The sequence below is a fragment of the Cinclus cinclus genome, chromosome 5 (assembly GCF_963662255.1).
Source record: "Cinclus cinclus chromosome 5, bCinCin1.1, whole genome shotgun sequence".
Lineage (NCBI taxonomy): Eukaryota > Metazoa > Chordata > Aves > Passeriformes > Cinclidae > Cinclus > Cinclus cinclus.
In genome coordinates, this window is record NC_085050.1 from 59,165,411 (window position 1) to 59,186,871 (window position 21,461).

The 21,461-nt window shown below is 40.7% G+C and overlaps 1 protein-coding gene across 2 annotated transcripts in view; it reads left to right on the forward strand.

The window, feature by feature from the left end:
• Positions 1-19,317, forward strand: part of ARHGAP24 (Rho GTPase activating protein 24) — a 153,402-nt gene extending 134,085 nt beyond the window's left edge. For both annotated transcript variants that reach the window (XM_062493052.1, XM_062493051.1), the window contains 6 exons: positions 1,213-1,420; positions 11,774-11,906; positions 12,654-12,727; positions 13,142-13,263; positions 15,795-16,866; positions 19,074-19,317. In XM_062493052.1, coding sequence (XP_062349036.1) covers positions 1,213-1,420; positions 11,774-11,906; positions 12,654-12,727; positions 13,142-13,263; positions 15,795-16,866; positions 19,074-19,317 — 1,853 coding nt within the window. The remainder of the gene's footprint in view (positions 1-1,212; positions 1,421-11,773; positions 11,907-12,653; positions 12,728-13,141; positions 13,264-15,794; positions 16,867-19,073) is intronic.
• Positions 19,318-21,461: the final 2,144 nt, after the last annotated feature.

Genomic DNA, 21,461 nt, shown 5'->3' on the forward strand with positions numbered 1-21,461 from the left:
TGTCCTACCTACAGCTGGGGTATAAGTTACCTTTGTGTTAAAGGAAAAACGTACACATTAAAGATTACCCTGATAGATGCTTCAGTCTGAATTGTAATCTATGGCTGAATTAAGATTTAGGTCAAAACCGGAAGCTGTCTGTCTTAATTTTGGGCTTTTTTTTTTTAGAAAAAGTGAACCAAAACAACACTGTTTTTCTTGCTGAATATTTTATATTTTTAAACCAACAGTGCTCAGTGAAGGGCACAATTTACTGTCTTTTTAAAGTCCTTTACAGTGTATGTCATTGCAAAAGCGAAGTAGTCATTTGGTCTTTAATTTCTGATCATGACTGCCTTAGAACTATTCATTGTCCTGCTATATATAGAAATTGGATTGCCTTGCTTCAGCCCTAGTACTAGTTCAGCAAGTGGTAGTCTCAAGGGAGAGCTTCCAGCACAGATGACATGCCTGAATAGTATTGTGCTGCTCTGCACTTTGAAAGGAGAGGCAAAATAAGCTGTAAAGAGTAGCTGTCGTTCCAGTGGTAGCACTGATACCCTCAGATCAGGGTTGAAATTAATTCTGTCAAAAAGCCTCCATTTTCATCTGAGCTTAAGGATGAATTTGGGTTTCTTGCAGTTTATCTGACATAATTCGCCATTCATGTCAGGAACTTCGTTTCAAACACAAAATTAGTTATTGCTCAAGCAGATGGTGATAACGCAGTTGGTAATGCATAATGGATTTATCATTGTCTGTTTGGAGAACAAAATAACAATTTCAGTTAGTAGTGACAAAATGCTGAGTTGTATTTATAAATATTTTTCTCTCCATGTGTACAGATAATGCTTACATGTCTTTCAAACTTACACAGGAGGTAATTAATTGGGCATTAGCCAAAAAAGATGGAGATATGCATCACTTTTGAATTAGATGTTTTATGATGGAAAATCCTGTTTATTTCTGTGTTTTCTGTGCCTGTGGTATTGCAAATAATTTAAAGTGTTTTATTTTAAATAATGTTTTTGAGCACCATTGGAAAATATGTTAGCACTGTATTTCCAGAAGTGTGTCAATGTTGAAACTGTGCATTTTATTCATAGGAAAGGAGTAGGTTAATTGTCCAGGCATTTGAATGACCTGCAAATTGCGTGGGTTGTAACTGAAGGCGTGGGCTCCTCAGATGTGTTTCTGATGCTCAGCTGAGTCGGAGGTCTCTTTTTGGTGCAGGAATTTTTGGGCAGAAGCTGGAAGACACGGTGCGGTACGAGAAGCGCTATGGGAACCGCCTGGCTCCCATGCTGGTGGAGCAGTGCGTGGACTTCATCCGCCAGCGGGGGCTGAAGGAAGAAGGCCTTTTCCGACTGCCTGGGCAGGCTAATCTCGTCAAGGAGCTACAGGATGCATTTGACTGTGGAGAAAAGCCTTCTTTTGACAGGTAAAGCCCTCCAGCTGTTCCCCACTCCCTGCAGCCCAGGCAGGACACGGTGTGCTGGGCTGGCTGACCCACAGTGCTGTAAAACACATGGCAGCAACAGATAGAGTGACATGTTTTTGTAGGTTTCTCTGTGTGTTTCCTATTACCGCTCTGAAACGTCTTCTTTTTTTTGTTCTGACTTTGATGTCTGATTTCAAAGCGTTTCTGGAGAATTTCCTTTTGTGAAAAGTTGGTTAGGAGAAGTATTGCTAATGTTTTGGCTTAATCAAAAATATCTGGATTGCCTTGATCTTAATATCATTTGAAATGCAGTGGTGATGCTGGCATTTAGTCAGTTCCACAAAGAAAGAATTTCTATTATCACCAATCTCAGTGTGCTCTGTTATCTGTAAAACTGACTGGAAGTATATTTTCATGCATTTCATTATAATTTTGGGGCTTTGGTCTTATAGTAAAAGTCACTCTGACCATAAAAACAAACCTATGTGATCTTTAGGGTCCAGGTCTGATTTGTATTCCAATACTTATGCAGTTTTACAGAGTTAATGGGCGTTTCTGGGCCAAGGAACACCTGGTCCTGTTCACACAGCTGGGTGTGACTTTACTCTCCTGTAAGTAACTGTAGTCTCCTGTGATTTTGTGTCTTCCTGTAAGCTTTGACAGCAGTAGTCTCATACCCAGAGTGTGCAGTCAGAGAACCACAACCAGTGGATCATGAGTGCCACACAGACTTTTTAACTCTTGACTAGAATTAGTATGATGGTCATGAAATTCCAATTCAAGAGGCTGTTAAACAGTGGTTATCCTCAGCATGTGTCCTAAATGACATCCATAACACACCCCCACAGTGGCATTGGGATGCTTCACTGAAATTGTGGGCCCAAATGGGAATTAGGAGGAAGAGGCAGACTGCATTTATTATGTGAGACCTTTGTCTGATAGCAATCCAAGTAACAGGAAGGAAAGTGTAGCTTGATCTTTTAGTGCAAAAAGATGCCATAATTCAAACCTGATTACTGGAAGTAATTTAGGCGCCTCCATTCCCTGTTCCTGTGAAGTGAGCAGATTCATTAAACTTGAAGGTTTGGGCATCAGATGCACAGAAGGCAGACACCTGTACTACTCTTTCATCTCCAACAGTTTCTCAGTCCCAGCCCTCACTTTAAAAGAAAAGAATTTATAATGCTCTGGAAAAGTGACTTGTCTTCCTATGAGGTTTATTCATTTCTTGTTTGAAGGTGAGTTAGGATAATTGATGAATAAATGGCTTCATGGAGCCAGAGGACTGTGGGAAGTGACTGTGTTAGCTGATAAATGTTTAAGGCATGCTCACTCACTGTTCAAATACCACATAGTTTATTTTAAAATGGTAAAGAAGTATCTACTGGGTACATTTCCTTACTTGGACATTATGGTAAATATTACTGATAATGTCTGTTTCTATCAAAGAGTAGGCAAGTGGCAGAAACAAAAGGTTATTTTTTCTGTGCCTGTAAACCAAATAATTGTGGAGGGAAGGCTTAAGAAAACAAGCCACCCTAAACCGTGGGAAGATGATGTACTGAACACCCCACTGAGAGGTGCAGCTTGAAGGAAGTGCACAAGTTCTAACTACTGCAAACAAATGAGACCAGGGCTCAGCTACACTAATTTTTTTTCAAGGTTATCTAGCAACATCTGTAGCACAGACTAATGAGCCCCATGAACAGGTATGCTGGCGAGCTTTAGCAGATGAAAAGGAGAACAGATTTTATATGCTACTGCTGTGAAGGATGCACGTAATTTGTACTCTAGCAATTAGAAACATCAGCAGGAGCTGCCTATAAATCGCTGGTCATGCAGTTCTGCTTCTGAAGCTCAGAATATATAGAACACTGACCTTGTACGTCCCCATGTCTTGCACGGGGCACTTTTCCTGTTTACTTTTTCACATTTGAGTTTGGAGAGGTGTAATTCAGGTGTAGCACTGGTCTAGAAGTCAAGCAGACAAACTCTGCTCTGATCTCTGCATAGTTTCCATTGGGCATCTGCTTTTATCCTCCAACCTGTTTTTCCATTTGTAAACTCTTGAGGTGAAGTTCGTGTCACAGTGTGTGTAGTGTGATGACCTTGGTTTGGGATAAATGTTCATTGTGCTGATCAGCAGCCTGGGCTCCAGTTTGATGCAGCCTCTTAGGCAGGCTGAGCTCTTGGAAAGTGGCCACAGTATGAAAAATGCTGTAGAGAAAGAAAAAAGCCACACACATTAGGCATCCATACTTACTTTTTCTTGTGAACCTCTAGGTCCACTGTGTTTAATATGTAATTACATGATATTATTAGGCAAAAGTCCCATCATGAGAAATCTACCCAAGTTCTCTCTATTAATTTACATCAATAGTAATAGAGATTTCTGCAGTTAGAGCAGAGCTGACAGTTTTGTTCCTGGGGCATGTAACACAATGGAATACAGGTCACACTTCCATAGCAGTGCTGGGTCACTGGCTCTGACAGGGAGAAAGACTGGCTGCTATCATCAGTGTTGGAACTAATACAAAGAGCTGATGTTTGAGGAGTTTGCCATTTTTCACACCCACATTTTTATCATGTGCAAGTGCACATAAGTCAGACAAACATGTGAAGATGCTTTGAAATATATGTGTAGGCTTATGTATATTTTTATGTGATAAATTGTTGTTAAAATAATTACTCTTTTTATGCCTTCATAGGCGATTCAGTAAAATATGTATCATAGAATTAAAAGCAAAACCAGAGGTAAGATCATATACCCATAGTGCTCCTTTAAAATGCCATCTCTGTTTTGGTTGCACACCTTAAATCACTGTACAGCTGCTGGGAGATGGATTTCAGAGGCGTAGATGTGCTCTTGGGCCCAAAGTTCACAGTTCTCTGTGAAAAGAGGCAGCTCTGCTGTCCACAGTTCTGTGTAGACCCTGCCCTTTTTCCCCTCTTGCCTTTCTGTCTGCACCCCCTTGGCAGAGAAGACCACAGAGCAGGCACAAGCAGAGCAAATAAAGCAAATTAGAAACAAGTAGGGGAATAGCTTCACTCAAAAGAAAATGCAGCCATATTTTGAAACATGAAACATGTCTGAGAAATGGTTGTTCTCACAGGAGTTAACAGCTGGGTGTTCCAATACTGAAGTCAATTATAGAAACACAGTGGAAAAAACCTTGCCTTACTAATTTTGATCTTGATCTTAAGGTTGGAATAAGATGTTGCTGAGGAACTGTGTATGAAAATGGAACAAGCGTTTAAAATTTTTCAGTCTCATGGACTGAGAAAACGCTGTGTCTGATCGGAAACATCCAACACCCCAAGCCCCCTCTTGAAAAACTAGAATAAATTCATTTCTTGCAGTTCTGGAAAGGTGAGGTACAGCTGCTATAGCTGAAAACTGCTGAGGCCTTCCATGTGAAGAAAAACACCATGCCTCAAAACTGTGTGTCAGTTTAGAAACAAAAATCAATAAATACCTCACTCCCTCTGAATGTATCTGCACATATTGTGAAATTTGCTTTAAGGAATTAAAAATGCAATTAGGCAATCACTCTTGCTTGCTACTATTTGAAATATCCTTGGTATTTCCAGTACAGCTCCACCTCTGTGTAAAATTGCCCCCCTCCAGGGAATCAGTTTTGTTTGCCCTTGGGGTATTTGCTTCTTTCTTCTTGTGTGGCTTATGTTTTACTTATAAAGTCCCTCATCTCCTTTACAAATCATACATTTGTAATGACACAAAGTGAATTATGACCATTTGTTCTGTGAAATTAGCACAGAGAATATGGCACTGTGTAAGGAAAATTGCATAAGGATTTGTTCTTCAGTTTTGACCTAGGAAGGGTACAAAACTGGATTTCTTTTTTTTTTTTTATATTGCCTCTTTCCATCTGTTGTTCGTCACAGTTACTACAAGATGACATGTGAGATAAGATTGCTTAGGGAGAAAAAATATTTGAAATGTCACTGAAACAAATGTTAATAAAAAAATTGATGTGATTGATGTGTGTGGCTTGGATTTTCAAAACTATTACTGGTGTGCACAGTTTGGAGAGTTTAAATTACATAGCTCACCTGCCAGCATTTGTGTGCATGTCCAAGAGAGAAGGAAAGCATATTTAGCAAAACAAAATCCCCAGTATATTCTCTTATGGGTATGAATAGGTCTAAAGAAGGAACAGAATGTTTCTGCTCTGGTTACCATTGCAGTCAGCTGAGAAAAAGGTACCTAAATTGGTACTTTGTGATAGCTGGGACATGCTTATTCACTGGAGGCAAATAATCCAGAATGTAAAACTGCTGTGTTCCTGTGCATTCAGTCACTGGGATTGTTGAAGCAAAATAAGACAATGTCCAGGTGAAGTGAGAAGGAGCACATGCACAATTCTTTTTCTCCTCCAGAGGCAAAGAATGCTTTAAAATTTTGGTGAATGCAGGAAACAGGACATGTCTTGGTGGGGCTGCAGTCTACATTGGCACTGTGCAGATGGCAAGTAGAAAACACTGGTTGTGTTTTCTAAAAAAAATTGTTCTTTGTTTTCCAGATCCAAGCCTGTACATAAGAAATTTATTTCAAAACAGATAGTTTCCCACAAAGAAGGGGCTTTGTATGCCTTCCTACTGGCAAAGTGCAGTAATCCCTAAAACTCCACGTTTTTCTGTGAAATTAAGTCTTTACTCGAAAGCTTGTTCCTGCCAAACACAAATGGCCTTAGGCCTGTGAAAATTCCTGTTTGTTTCTGCTGGTTCCAGACTTTCTTCCCTGATCTCTCAATCTGCTCATCAGCTATGCCTCTGGACTCACTTCCATGCCCTTTCCAATTCCAGCCCTCATTCTAACCACCTAACAGAAGTAACCTCTGCATATGGCACAACTTAAAGTTCTAGTCTAGCAATTAAATACACATTAGGAGACATATCTAGTGTGATGCAAGGGTCATTAAATCAGTCTTAATTGGTGTCCTGTTGTGTTTTAGTTAGGTTTGTTCTCCTCAGAGTGTTTTTAGTTATTGGCAGTAAATTTCAGTTTCAGAAATGGTTGGTTTGTCAGCTCCAATTAAAAAAAAAAAAAAAAAGGCAGCTGTATATTGTATTTGCCAGAGACAAATTATTTCTTAGACAGCCATGGTCACCTTTAAGAAAGCATGACATTTTGTTACTATGTGCACAGTCTGAGAGGGTGATTTTTTTTCAAGCATTCTTATCTGGGTTGCAAAATTTGTGGCTTTTCTTCCAGTAAACAAGAGCAGGTAAGTTATTTGTGTTGGGTTTCTGTGTTTTTACATATGCTTGAAATCCCTGAAAAATCTTGGAGAAACTTAACAGTTTTTCTGCTATCAAGAGAAAATAATTACCAGTATATTCAGTGGAGCTGGTAGATCTTTTTCCTAGAGGGAACCCATCTGTTTTTTAGACCTCTGCCCACCTTACCTGAAAGCACTTATGTCTCTTTCTTTAAGGATCTGTATTTTTGGAAGTAATTTTTAACATCCTTCCCCATAGAGTTTGTCTTTTTCTTTGTGCTAAATTGCTGTCTTCATTGCTGTTTTTAAAACCTTTATAAACCTGCATAAATTGGCTGCTGTTACAATTGCTGCAGTTGGTATCTAACTTGGAAATAGAGTCTGCCAATCTTCACTATTCTGTATGGACTGTGGAAGGTAACATGCTTTGTAAAAATGGTGAGCACAGGGACAAAGGAGCAGGATAGATTTGGTATATTTCTCTGGCTAAACACAAAAACAATAGAGATCAGTTGTTACCTTATACTAGAGCTAAACTGTTAAATGCTTTCATATATGTTTCACAAGTTGTAGGCAAAATTTAATCTGGTGCTTAAATGAGGCACAGGACTGCTTGTACTAGATCCCTACAGTATGTAGGAAAATTATATAGAGTAATGCTTTGAAGATAGCCACATAGGGGAAGAAAAATCACATAGCACATTAAGTTACCCTGACCTTTGAGTTTCTGGACCAGAGCCTGCCTCCCAAAATCAGTCAAACTAGTATGCAAACTTTTATGTTCTCCTTTGTTTTATTACCAGGACTCCTAAATTGAATTACAGCCTGACAGCTTGTTGTTCCCTACTGTTTGTTCTTGGTGCAAACTGTTTGTGTGCCATTATGATCTAGAGCTATTTTTGGCATGGCATTAATCTTTCTGTAATGTGACCTTGCCTTGTTAATACTTCCTCTCAGAGAGTTTATGAGGGGTTTGTTGGCTTTGTGCTCTGAAGTGCTGACTCCAGCTCTCTGAGCATGCTGTCTGCTGGTCTGAGTGCGAGGGTTATGCCTGGATTTCTGGTGACCTGCTGGGCTTCAGGGATATTGTTTATGGTGGAGAGAGTGAAAAACTCCAGGGAGTGTAATCGGTCTGACAGCCACTTCCATGGTGTCTGTGGTATCACAAAGGAAAGTGCTGTCAAAACAGCAACGCCATGAGAGATATTGATGACAAAGTTCAGATGAAATGGGGCTTTGAGTATGGGCAGTCTGATGACTAAGGAGAGGCTGGGTCACGTTCGCATTTGTCATGCCTGTGCATGTACAGTACTGGAATGGGGGATGCTCCTTTGGAAATGCCACCATGAATGCAGTTTAGTATTTCAGTGAGATAAGTCATCTTCCTCAGACCTCCCACCACAACATGCCAAAATAGCTGTTTCTCAGCTTGCTGATGCTTTTTATGTTACATTCAATTCCCCACTTTGTGCTTAGTCGTTCCCATTTCAAGCTCGTAATTGTGCACTTGGAGAAAGTCTGGCTTGGTTAATGAGAGTTTTTCTAATTTAGATAACAGAGGATTTTCTGCCAGAATTGACATACTGTATTTTAATAAAAATTAATGAATACTTCTAATTGTGTTAATTATGAACATGTAATCATGAAACACTTTGATATTATACAGTCAGCTAGCAAAAGAAATATGCAGATAGGTATAATCATTAAATTTCTGTAGCTGTTAATGATTCTGGAATGTAGGCAAGGACAGTGCTCAAGGGGGAAATTCTGCCCTGTCTTAATCTGATCAGTTCTAGCTGAAAAAAGTCCATGAGGAAAAGGTCTTCCATAGGTCTGCAAAGGATCCATGTTTTACAGACTACACCAATTGTCCTCAAAGAAGAAATACAAGTGCTGTTGTTTGACTTAGACTGAGGATGGAACACCATAGACTAAAAAGGGAAATAAATGCCCCCAAGTCCTCCAGTTCAGCACTTCTTTGAAACCTACAGCTGTCCTTTGTGGCTGAAAAGTGCTAGGTGGTTATTTGTGGACTGAAACATCCAAAATATAGATGCATTAGGACAGGATTCTGGGATTTTAAAAATTGTCCTCTGTAATTTAAAGCAAAAGTTGAAAAAAAACAGACGCTACATTGCAAGGTCTAAACAAGTCTCAAATTCTGAGAGACAGTCTTTTAGTTACATTATTCATAAAAATATTGACATTTTTATAGCCACAGTTGCACTCAAAAAAGGAAGTTACTAGTTTCGGTCTAAATGTTGATAAATAGAATTTAAAAGTCCAATTCTTAAAGGGCTTGGCAGGTAGTGTGTCTGTGTATACAGACTGTGTATATTTTGTTTGTGCTGCCCAAATCTGCATGGTAATTTCTGCACAAATAGATTAAATCCTAAGAAGTGGTCCAGTACAGTTAAGGGAAGAAATAACAGATGTTCCAAAATCTTACTTTGCAACCCCACCATCTCGTGGCAGTCTGTGGTATTGCTAATAATAATAATAATAATAATAATAATAATAATAATAATAATAATAATAATAGTGCAAAATTAGTTTAAAATATTGTGTATATATCTCTGTCTGCTGATTGTGACCTGGGTTTCTAATCCCATTTTATGAAACACCTTTCTATATATTTTTAAATACAGCATGTGCTTCAGGAAGTTAATTTGAGAGCAACACTTCCCAGTTTCCTTCCTCCTCAGCATCCTGTCTCCCTGTTTATCTCTCAGTTCTTCCATCGTAGACCCACAGGTTTTGGCACTCGGGTTACATCTTGCAGTGATAATCTAACAGTACTTCACACCAAAAAGAAAGTTTATAAATTGTATTCATTTTCAAGGCTTTTTCAGCCTTTTTATCCTTCAGCTGCTGAACCTTCTAGGAACAAGTATTCCATAGCAAGGACTGGTGTAAAATTACTCTTGCATACTATGTGAAGCATGATCCTGGCAGTACAAAGAAGGGGAGATGTTACTGTGTTATCTCCATACTGAGTGACCTGTGTGCTGACTTCTGATTGCTCTTCAGTAATTTCTCTCACTTAACCTGCTGGATTCTTGTGTTTTGGAAAGACCTCTCCAGTTTATGCAAATAGAGTCTGTAAAGATGTGGTTAAGTCCTTCAGCAAGGTGTGAGGAGTTCCCTTGTTAAAATAAAAAAAAATCAGTAATAATAAAATCTTCAGAAGAATGATCAGTGCTGAATTGAGAGTAGGTAGTACAGAAAGGTTACAGGCCAAATCTCAGCTAGCATTTGAAATCTCAAAAAAGAGTAGAATCATACCTAGTTTCGTGCTAGTAGTTACCCACATTTGTTACATATCTATCCAAAAATTGTGGAGGTTATTCAAATTCACTGTTTTGAATTCATACCACTCTACCACAGGGGATTGCAATCAAGAGATTAGAGTTTGAACCTTATTTTAAAAATGTGGCTTTGCATTAGTGTTTTATAGAGTTTCTCTTGAAAATGGAATTTTTAAAATTTGAGCTAGGAATTATTCGTGTTGGAAGTAGAAATGTTTTCTGCACATTCATTCTGAGGAGTTCAGTGGTGGTGAATATTTAAACATATACAGTGCTTCATCATCTCTCTTCTTCTGACATACCATACCACATTACTCTAAGGTTGCTTCCCACCATTCCTGTTAAGATTTAACTTAGTAAAAGCCATTACTGTTTTAACAGATTATTCCAAAATAATGATTAACATACCTCTAGCAAAGCTTAAGTGCGTCACATACCAATGTCACCCTTTGAGGCACTGTGAGTTTAAAAAAATACTCCATGTGCAAAGTCTTCAAAGAAAAAGAAAATACATAATAATGCACATTGTGGGCAGGTATGTGCGTTTTCTGTTTCTTATTAGTGAAATGAGCAAAATGTAATGCCCCCTTCTGTGATTTTTTGAAAATCAGAGGGAAAGATAGCAGCTTGCAATACAATTCTTTATCTGAACCAGGGAAAACATGTAGAACATTCCAGTAAGGATTTGAATAAATGCCTGAGTAGCTAAACCCAGGGATGGAACTAGACATAATGCTAGAGAGATTTCTACATGCTAACTTGTGCCTTATATGTACTTTCTCCTTACTTATTTTCAGATAAGTACTCCTAAGTTTGCAGAGTGTAACTTTACACACCACAGAAACATTGAAGCAAGTGTGATTGCATTGTCTGAACTTGTGATTGCAGCCCTTCCCCTTTGTTACTTTTAGTGTTCCTGATAAACAGCTGAGGCTCCTACTAGCTGTATCCGACAAAACCTTAAATTTCTGCAAATGCAGTTATGGGAAGCATATGTCATATCAGGTCTTTGGCTGTTGGCCTTCTGATCTTTCCTGTTCTACAAGCATTCAGACGTTTTCTGTTTGGTGCCTCAGCTTATTTGGTACAGGATAGAGCTAAAGCTCATTTCCCAGGGATCTGTGCTTCTGAGTGTAAAATATATCCAGGTTTTCAGTGTAAGAGTACAGCCAAAAGGCACAGTAATAATTCAGTGGGAGCCCATAGGAAAAAGATGCATGTCAGGGAAAGAGCTGTAATTCCAGCAGGTAGACTTCAACTAAATACCTGTGGTATATGTGGTTTCCTTTAAAACCTGTTCCCTGAATACTGGTAACAAAGGACATGGTGATAAGATGGAATGGAGATATGCTGGGCATGTTTGGGGAGCTAGGGCCATCTCTAGTAGAAGAAAAATTCCCAATGTGTGAATGCCTTGTTTCTAACTCGGGTGAAAATGAAGGGTGTCATTTAAGATGAATTTTACATGTCTGAAGGGAGTTGCTTGTCAACAAGAGGCAGGCTCTGTCTCCTCCATACCTGTCTCTGCAGAGGGCCTTATGTCTAATTATTTATGGTAATAAATCACTAGAGTTGAGAGGCATTTGCCTGTGGGTATCCTGAGTTCTTTATAGGACAAAAAGAAAAATCTGACAAAAAAATCCAACAAAAACCAGATTACAGGATAGGGTTTGTGAATGTATATATTGCGGATGAGTAAAATGTGGGGTGACAGTGGAAAAGTGGCAGGTTTTAGCTTGTCATGACATCTCACAGTATCATCCTGATTCACAGTAATGACTTCTTGTATTCCACCCCAACAGCAACACAGATGTGCACACCGTGGCTTCACTGCTCAAGCTGTACCTAAGGGAACTCCCAGAACCAGTTGTACCGTATGCAAAATATGAAGATTTTCTTTCCTGTGCCAAGATGCTCAGCAAGGAGGAAGAAACGGTGAGTTGGTAACTCAAGTAGGATGAAATAAAAGGCTGTTCCAGTTTTCAGGAGAGAAGCTGGCAGTTGTCCTAATGCAAATGAGCATCTATTAATGTAAGCAAGTTTTGTATGAAAATTGTTGCCACCTGGGTCCTTGGGAATTCTGAATAAAGGTGTGTAGCATAACCATAGCTATTTATTGCATGTCACTGAATCCAGTTCAAGTGAATATCATTGTAGTCAATAGTTTCCATTTTGCATGGAAGAGACATATATTTTTATGGATTAGACTCTGAGCCATTAAAGGAAAGGTCTTGATGGTTGCTGTTCAACTCTTGCTGTTAAATCAGGAGTTGTTTATTAGTCAGAATCTTGCATGGACCAGAAATGGGTAAAATAACCAAGTAGTTTCTTGTAGGAAATGCTAGCTTGTTCAAACCAGAACTGTTCCTGGAAGGCTTAGCCTTGTTATCAGCAGGAGGAATGGAGCTGATGGTCAAAAAAAACGAAAGAATGAAAGAAAAAGAAAAAACACGATGAAACCAAGCTATTTATTTTCTTGTTTTTCCAGAGCTAGTCAGTGTTAGCCTAATCCAAAATGGGTTCTCCAAGCTGTTCCTGATAATAACCTGTATTTAATGATGCAGTGTCAGTGGTGTATCTGTTGTCTTGTAATTGGAATTGCTGATGTTTTTTTTAAATCTCTGATAAAATATTAAAAAAACTGTGCTATTCACTCTTTATTTTTCCTTAAACCTCTTAAAGGGCCTGAAAGAACTGGTGAAGCAAGTAAAGAGCCTGCCAGCTGTCAATTACAATCTGCTGAAATACATCTGTAGGTAAGTGCTCTTGCAAGAATATCACAATGTTATTTATAAGTGTGAGCTGACAGACAGACCTGTCTGTGAATGTGCCCTGAAGGAAAAACATTACTCACACTTGGAGGACTGGAGAACTCAAGTGAAGGTACTAAAATGGTAGGTTTACTGCATGACTAATTAGTAATTTGTTCTATCAAGATTGTGACTTTTCTTTCATAAGCAGGCAAGGAGTTCAAGAAAGTAGAAGTGAATTGTCTTGGTGTATTGTCTTGATAGGACCTTTTTTTTTCCATTTCTAGCTGTAGTTATTGGCTTTGTTTGCATTTGGAATGCAGTACTTAAACTGTGTTAGGAAACAATCACATGACTTGACTTTCTTTTTCCTAATTTTCCTCCTTACATGTTCCTTAAGGACCTCTTTCTTCCCCACAGATTCCTTGATGAAGTCCAGTCATATTCAGGTGTGAACAAAATGAGTGTGCAGAACCTGGCTACAGTTTTTGGCCCCAACATCCTGCGCCCCAAAGTGGAAGATCCTCTGACTATCATGGAGGGTGAGCTTACTGTACATAACTTGTAAGAGCAAAGAAGAAATGTATTTAGGTTTATTACCAGCACATACCAGTCCATGCAGTATGTGCAGTAAGTTCCATGTATCTGTTATACAAAGACAGAAACTTTTAACCTTAATGACATGTTAAATTTTGTGAGTTATTATGAAAGGTACTGAAATCTGCAGCATTGCAAACAGACCTTGCATGAGATTGTTCTGCAGCTTCACTAAACATGGTTCTTCTCTCTCAAAACTTCCTGCAAGCATGGCATGTTCTTACTCAGCACATGCAGTTGGAGTGCAGTTAATATTTCACCTGTGGTTCTTGAGGACAAGGAAAAGCTCAGGTTCACTCTGCAGTGACCCATGTAGAACCCCCACAAGGCAGTTGTGTATTGCATGCCTTCCTGAACAACAGGTATCAATTTACCAGCTGCATGCTCTCACTTACAGCCATGTTCAGCTGTAGCATTTTGCTGTGATTAAGACAAAAATATGGATGTGACAATGTCCTCCTATGACTTCTTTCTAGTCTTTGTGACTTTTATTCTGCATGAAGTACATGATGCCTTTTCTGCAATCAAACGTGTTTTTTTAATGTGTAGGATTTACTCAACTTTCTCGAAAATTAGGGCTGTACATAGATTGTGCACTGAAAACTCAAAAAAATGCAGTTTTTGCAGTTTATTTGATAGTGTATGGAATTACTCTTTTCCGGTGACTATGATGCTTTTTCTCTTCCCAGATACAATTCACTCTATACTTTGTTCATTCACTTGTTTTTCTGAAGCCTTATTTTTTCTCCTCCTTCTTTTTAATTCTTATGGCAATGACTGTGTTGTGATCAGAAACACGGCATTTCCAAATCATGTATGAAATCTGTGAATACTGAGCTGTTCTCCAGCCTGCTTATCAACAGCCCCAGAATTAATATGATGGTACCTGTTGTAGGAAATGGGATGGATACTACATTCTCTGTAGGAAAACACATGCACCTTTCTAACTGAGAAACGGATTTGATTTAACAGATTTATGACCTCTTTTAAGTATAACTGTAAGATTTGACATAAGGCAGTGCTGGTTTGCAATTGAGCTACACGTATTTAAATGTGTAGGGACTTTGAACAAAGATTACACATTGATTGGTGCTCATGGCCACCCTTCATCATTTCTCTTTGCCTTTTGGAAGACACAGAGTGCTTTTCTTGCACAGTCATTCAAAATAAAACATGCAGCTATGGGGAACCATATCCTATGATAGGGATGAGGAGCTGGTTTTGTTTGATTCAGCAGAGATCTCCTTCAGAATTCCAGCTGTGGGGAATTTTTTTCCTGTCAAATGCAGCCATAAAAGTTGCCTGAGGACACAGCAATGTTTGTAGTAAAGTTCTGCACACAACACGTAAGGTTCTCAGAAGGAATGCAGCTAAGTGTGCCAGGGATTAGCTAAGTGACTTTTTCTGCTGCCTAGTTCTAAAGTATCATTTTACCTCAGCGAACAAACAAGTGAGAACACCTAAAAAAGAGTTAAGTACCCACATTGAATTGACTCTTGGTACTAGTATTTTAAAAGGGTGGGATATAAAATCCAGAGTATTACAAAGGCATTGATGTGAAATGATTTTGCACAGTGGGAATTTATTGATTAGAAGAGCGCAGTGTGCCTCTGAAAGCTTTTTAGCAGATTAAAAATGAGGTGGTTTTTATAACTACCTTGACCTTGTTCCTGAAATATTCTTCATAAACCTTAATGAGGGTCTGCTGAGCAAAATAGAGTTGCACATCTTTATCATGCCAAGTCAAGTTCTAAATGCTAGTGTGTAAATTACAGTGCAGTTCAAGTGGTGTGCACACCAAGGGGCTGGTTTTTTAGAGGAAAGGTGGCCATCTGTTACAGGAAGCAGCAAGCTGTGGTCCTGCATTACTTCCATAGTGTGCTTTTACGTGGTAAGAGTTCTCTGGCTGCATATAGTCTCACCATGGAGTGGTTAAATGTATTCACATTAAATTAATTCTCTCTCATTACTGCACTGTTTTGCTTCAGAAGACTAAAATTTCTGTTTCAGCAGTGCATATCCCTTGCCTGCCCATTTACTGTTAAACTACCAAACACGAGTGCTGTGCCAGAATGAGACTTCAGTTTTAAAATGTTTGCCACATTGAGTGGAAAGCCATCAATTAGAATGATGATACCATGTTTTGCTCATTATCTCCTCCTGTGGTCTTCATGGGATGCAGTTACTGTCACAGTAACCGCTTCTTTGCAAATGTTCCCGTTGTTTTTAGGGGTTTGTGAGGCCTTGCTGGCTTGGTGTGATGGAAGGAAGAGATAATGCTGATGTGGCCCTGTAGCCAAGAGGCACTTCAGCCTTAAGTTAAACATTCAGGGTGTTACACAGATTAATGTATTGTGTCAATGTTTGTATAAGGTGAATGTTTGCTAAGTATTTGTGGAATCTGGTAGATAAAATATATTTATGCCTTAAATAAAACAGGCCATTCACAACCACGTGCTTGGTATTCCTCTTTCAGGTACAGTAGTAGTCCAGCAGCTCATGTCAGTGATGATTAGCAAACATGAAGAGCTGTTTCCCAAGGATATAGACCCTCAGATGGGACCTGAGGTGTGCAACAACAACAATGAAATTCCAAAGAAAACTACTGCAGGGCAGCTACAGAACAAAGAGAACAACAATACCAAGGAGGCGGCAGTGAGGCGTTGCTCTTGGGACACACCCGAGTCTCCCCAAAGGGGAAGCATGGACTGCGAGTCTCCGACTGCTCTGCCAGGCAGCAAGACAAATAGCCCCAGGAACAGCATCCAGAAACCAGATGTCACCAGGAGCCCACCACTCATGGTGAAAAAAAATCCTGCTTTTAATAAAGGTAGCGGCATAGTCACCAACGGGTCCTTCAGCAGCTCTGTGGAGGGCCCGGAGAAAAGCCAGACCTTACCAAACTGCTCCCTGCAAGCCAGGAGAACGTCATCCCTGAAAGGGCCGGCGACCAAGATGGGGACACAGAGTGTGCAGAACGGAGGGGTGCGGATGGGCGTGTCCAGCACGGACGGGCACAGCAGCACCCTCGGCAGCCGGAGCCCGGGCTGGGTGCCCAATGGCTACGTCACTCTGAGGGACAACAAGCAGAGGGAGCCATCGGTGGGGGAGTCAGGCCAGCACAACAGGCTTTCCACCTATGACAATGTGCACCAGCAGTTCTCTATGGTGAACTCTGATGACAAACAGAGTGTGGACAGTGCCACCTGGTCCACGTCCTCGTGTGAAATATCCCTCCCAGAGCACTCCAACTCCTGTCGCTCATCCACCACCACCTGCCCTGAGCAGGACTTTTATGCGGGTAACTTTGAAGACTCTGTGCTGGATGGGCCACCACACGAAGACCTCTCTAACCCAGGTGACTATGAGAACAAAAGTGACAGGAGGAGTGTGGGGGGCCATAGTAGCCGTGCCACCAGCAGCAGTGATAACAGTGAAACGTTCGTGCCCAACAGTTCCAACAACCACAGTGCTTTGCACAGTCTGGTGTCCAGCTTGAAGCAAGAAATGGCCAAGCAAAAACTAGAATATGAGACAAAGATAAAAAGGTAAGATAGTTTGGTGCTCTGCCATTTGACTGCCTTTTGCAGAGTAAGTCCAAGTTTTTCCTCTCGTGACTTGCACTAGCTCCGGTCACTACTGTGTCACTCACTAGGTGCTTGCCAATGGGTTTGTCATCCTTCATTGTTGACTTTGCTTCAATGATACTGTGATCCAGAGGAGTTTTCTTCAGAGCAGTTGTTTGCTATGGTTGTGACACGCTATCCTCTTGGTGTCAAAAGTAAAGCCAGAACCTTGTGAGTATCTGTATAAAATCTAATTTACAAAATCAGTTGACTCTCATAGTGCTTCCATTAGTTCAGGCTTATTCTTGAGAGAAAGGCAACTGTCACCTTTCAGTGAAAGCAGTGTTGTGTCATATTCCACTCCTAGTTTTTGGGGCTGGGGAGACTGCTGAACTCCTTTGCAGGCCTCATTCCTCCTGAGAAAATGCAGCATCTGGGAGTTACCTCTGCTCATCGTCCTGTCTTTGCTCTGCCGCTGAGCCTTTCTTTCAAAGCTCAAACCTCTTGAAAGAGGGCAAGAGAGGGATATGTCTTTGCCTACAGACGGTGCAGATGCTGCTCATACAGAGCAAGGTGGCTGGGGTGGGTGATTGTAATCATCAGTGAATAACCTCAAAGTCTGGGCTTAGAGTTAATTAGTGCACTCAGCAGTGCAGAGCTGAACGTGCTCTCTTTGTTATAAAGGTTTTCAGTTAAGCTGTTCGGGATTTTCTGTTCTCACCTCTGTTACACGGCAGCTCTATGCACTGGTACCTCTGGCACTGCATGTCATAGATCACAACGTGAGAGCTGCTGGCAACAGCAGCTGCCAGTCAAAGTGCAGCACACAAGAGTGTTGCAGTCTTTCACCCACATCACTATTTCCAGCGTAGTGTGCAGTGTAGTAGAGCACTTCATGTACAGTTTAATATGTGTGCTGACTGTTTGGTACTACTAAAATCATAGGATGGCTTGGGTTGGAATGGGCCTTAAAGATCATCCGGTTCTAATCCCCTGCATTGGGCAGGCACACCTCCCACCAGACCAGATTGCTCAGAGCCCCATCCAGCCTGGCTTTGAACACTGCCAGGAATGGGGCAGCCACAGCTTCTCTGGGCAAGCTGTGCCAGTGCCTCAACACCATCACAGTAAGGATTTTTTTCCAAACATCTGATCTAAACCTACTCTCTTCCAGTCTGAAGCCATTCCCTGTTGTTCTATCACTACAGTTCCTCATGAAGGGCCCCTCTGGCTTCCCTGTAGGCCCCCTTCAGATGCTGGAAGGTTGCAGTGAGATCTCCATTACAACCCTCCCTTCACTGGCTAAACAGCATAAACTGTCTCAGCCTATCTTCATAGGGGAGGTGCTCCAGTCCTCTTACAAATTCATGGTCCTCCTCTGGACTTGCTCCAACAGGTCCATGTCCTCCTTATGCTAGGGGCACCAGACAGAGCTGGACACAGTATTCCAGGTGGGATCTCACTAGAGCAGAACGGAGGGGAAGAATCCCCTCCCTCACCCTGCTGGCCACACTGCTTTGGATGCAGCCCAAGATACAATTATTGGCTTGCTTGGCTGTGGGTACATAGCACCAGCTCATGCGGGGTTTTTCAACAACCATCACTCCCAAATCCTCCTCAGCAGAGCTGCTGTCAGTCTCTTCTCTGCCCAACCCGTAGGTGTGCCTGGGGTTGCCATGGCACAGGTGTAGGGCCTCACTTTGCTGAGCTCCGTAACACGCATGTTTACAGACACATGCAGGTCCATATTGGCAAATAGATACAGCAGGCAGGTCAGCTGAAGAAAGGAGATTAGCAGTGAAACAAAGGTATTCAGGGCGCTATTCTGACCTTGTAAGTAATACTACTGCAACTAGCAGCTAGGTGTCAACACTTTGGGAAGTAAATGGAATAGTAAGCCTTCTCCTGGAGAATTAGATGGAGCTGTTTGCTTCTGTGCCTTTTGCTGTTCAAAGGTGTTTTCCAAATGAGCTACAAAGAGACAGAGGTACTTTTTTAGCAAACTGCCAAAGAGCTTTCCCTGTGAAACAGTTCATGGATGAAGACATGGTTTGTAGATAGGTCCATCAGAAGTTGAGTCTTAAGTTTTAGAACTGAAAAGACGTGTATGAATTTGTTGGTGTGCGTTTCTGCTTGAGCGAGTGAGGAGTGCTGCTCAGGAGCTGTCTGCTTTTATTTCCTTCATGCAGCCTGGAGCAGAGAAATCTCACCCTGGAGACTGAAATGATGGCCCTGCATGAAGAGCTGGATCAAGAGCGGAAGAAGTTCACAATGGTGGAAATCAAAATGCGTAATGCAGAGAGGGCAAAGGAAGATGCAGAGAAGAGGAATGATATGCTGCAGAAGGAAATGGAGCAGTTTTTCTCTACTTTTGGAGAACTGACAGTCGAGTCTCGCAGACCAGAAAGAGGCAACACCATCTGGATCCAGTGAGCTGTGGAAGCATAGACTGTGGGACTTGAGGGAAGGGCTTGGGGGTATTATACTGTATCAGGTGGCTGGTCACCTGTCTGAGGCTAGTACTCAACAAAATGTTACAAACCCTTGAAGGAAGAAATCATACATACATTAAGCACTCATATATCTACAGTGTGTACTTACCAAGTTATACTCTTAGAATGCTTCATGAGACTACTGTCAAGTGTTACAACTGGATATGTGTATATAAATTTAAAAAACACCTTAGAGCAAGAGATGTATCCGAAGAAATATTTTAATGCAAGTCTTGTATTTAAGCTGGTAAATTGAGATGTTGTTGCAATCAAGCTTTATATAAAGGCTTTTCTCCCTTGCACTTAACATAATAAGCTATTTTTGGCTTTGTGTTACCATCAGCTTATTTTGTATATCAAATGTTTTTTTTTGTTTGTTTCTGTTTTGTTACCCCTTTTGCTGGGGAGTGAAGATAAACAGATATGTTAAGGTAAATGTGTGGATGGTTAACCCTGAATTGCGTCGCTTTCAAACAGACATCAGGATTGAGAAACTGAAGCATGCCACAGGCAGAATAAAGCAATACTGATTTCACAGAATTGATGGCCAGGGGATGAAGTTCCAGGGCATCCCTATTGTAAAATAACAAGTGAGGATATGAAGTCAGCCTAGACTGGAGACAGTGACAAAGGGGTGAATAGCTGCTTGTTTGGGAGCAAACATGGGTGGCTGAGTAAGAAGTAGGGAGAGGGGAAGGAGGGACTTACGGAGAAGTTAATCACATAACCAGTGTTTTTGGTGTACCCTGAAGAATTCCTGTGCCTGATCACTGCGGTTCAGAGCAGGGATATAAAGCAGTTGTTCAGACCATATTTGAATTTGAATCTGTCTTACCCCTGCACTCCGTGTGAAGGTAAGTCCTTTTTGTAGTGCTGGTGAAGGGACACACAGGAAGGTTTAACTGGGGGTTGTGGGAGCCTTATCAGTGTGATGGGTGTCGAAAAAATAACAAAAAAATATGTCCATGGTAGAAGTTACTGGGCAGCTGGCAACAAACAGTAAATAAGGAAGAAAACAAAGCATATTAGTAACTTGTATTTACAGTGTATATTAGCGAGTGTCACACTGTCTGAATGCTTCAGGAGATTACTGTCAAGTGCTAACAGCTGTGAAAGTTCCAGGCTCTCAGCATCTCCAAGGGAACACTGAGAGGAAACAGCCTGGGGTGTCACAGCATGCAGAGTGCCAATGGAAAAGAAACAGCAGGGCCATCCTGTAAATTAATAATTTGTTTGGCATCTATAAACACAGTAAGTAGAACCTGTATTTTTTGCACCATGTTGAGGATGTTTGGTTTTCACTTAGGGTTTAGGCCTACAAGGAGTATTTATTAGGAAGAGTTGTTGAGACATCTTGACTTCCCTCTAGTGTCTCTTAAATATATTGCAATTATTTTTTAATTCTAGCTGAAAAAGAATGATGAAGGCAGCTTCAAAGAACCATCTTGGTTATAGTATGGATATTAAACAAGTATTAAATTGGGTGTGGGAATTACACTGGAAATCAAACAGGAGGTTTTATATTTCAGAGAAATACAGAGATATTATATACCACATAATATATACCACAGAAATATATGTATATATACCATTATATACCACAGAAATATATGTGGGGCTTGTGGATGCATCGTCTGTGTTTGGTGAAAGTTCCTCACTCAGGGCAGCTGTTTTATTGATTGCTGCGAACATGTCCAGTGCACCTCCAGTCTGTGTGTAAATCAGAAAAAAGTCAGACACGGAGAGATCAAGGTATGAGTTGCATGTTTTACATCAGTTAGCAGCAATCACAACATGTACCTACAATAGTGAAAGAAGGAAACAGATTGCTATGTTAATTCTGCTTTTTTAAATTGAATGGGAGACCTTGATAACTGATGCAGTAGGCTTCACAATTTAAGCAGCATCTGACATCTGTCAACATGACATCAAAGTCTCTGAGGTAAGTATTTTCTTAATTGGAGTTCCTTTTTTACACTAGATGTACACAGTAGTGAATGATTCTATCAAACCTTGTGTTAGGCAGGATTTGTCTGACTGTTTGAAGTTTGACTTTGCCTGCATTGACACCTAAGCACTGACACC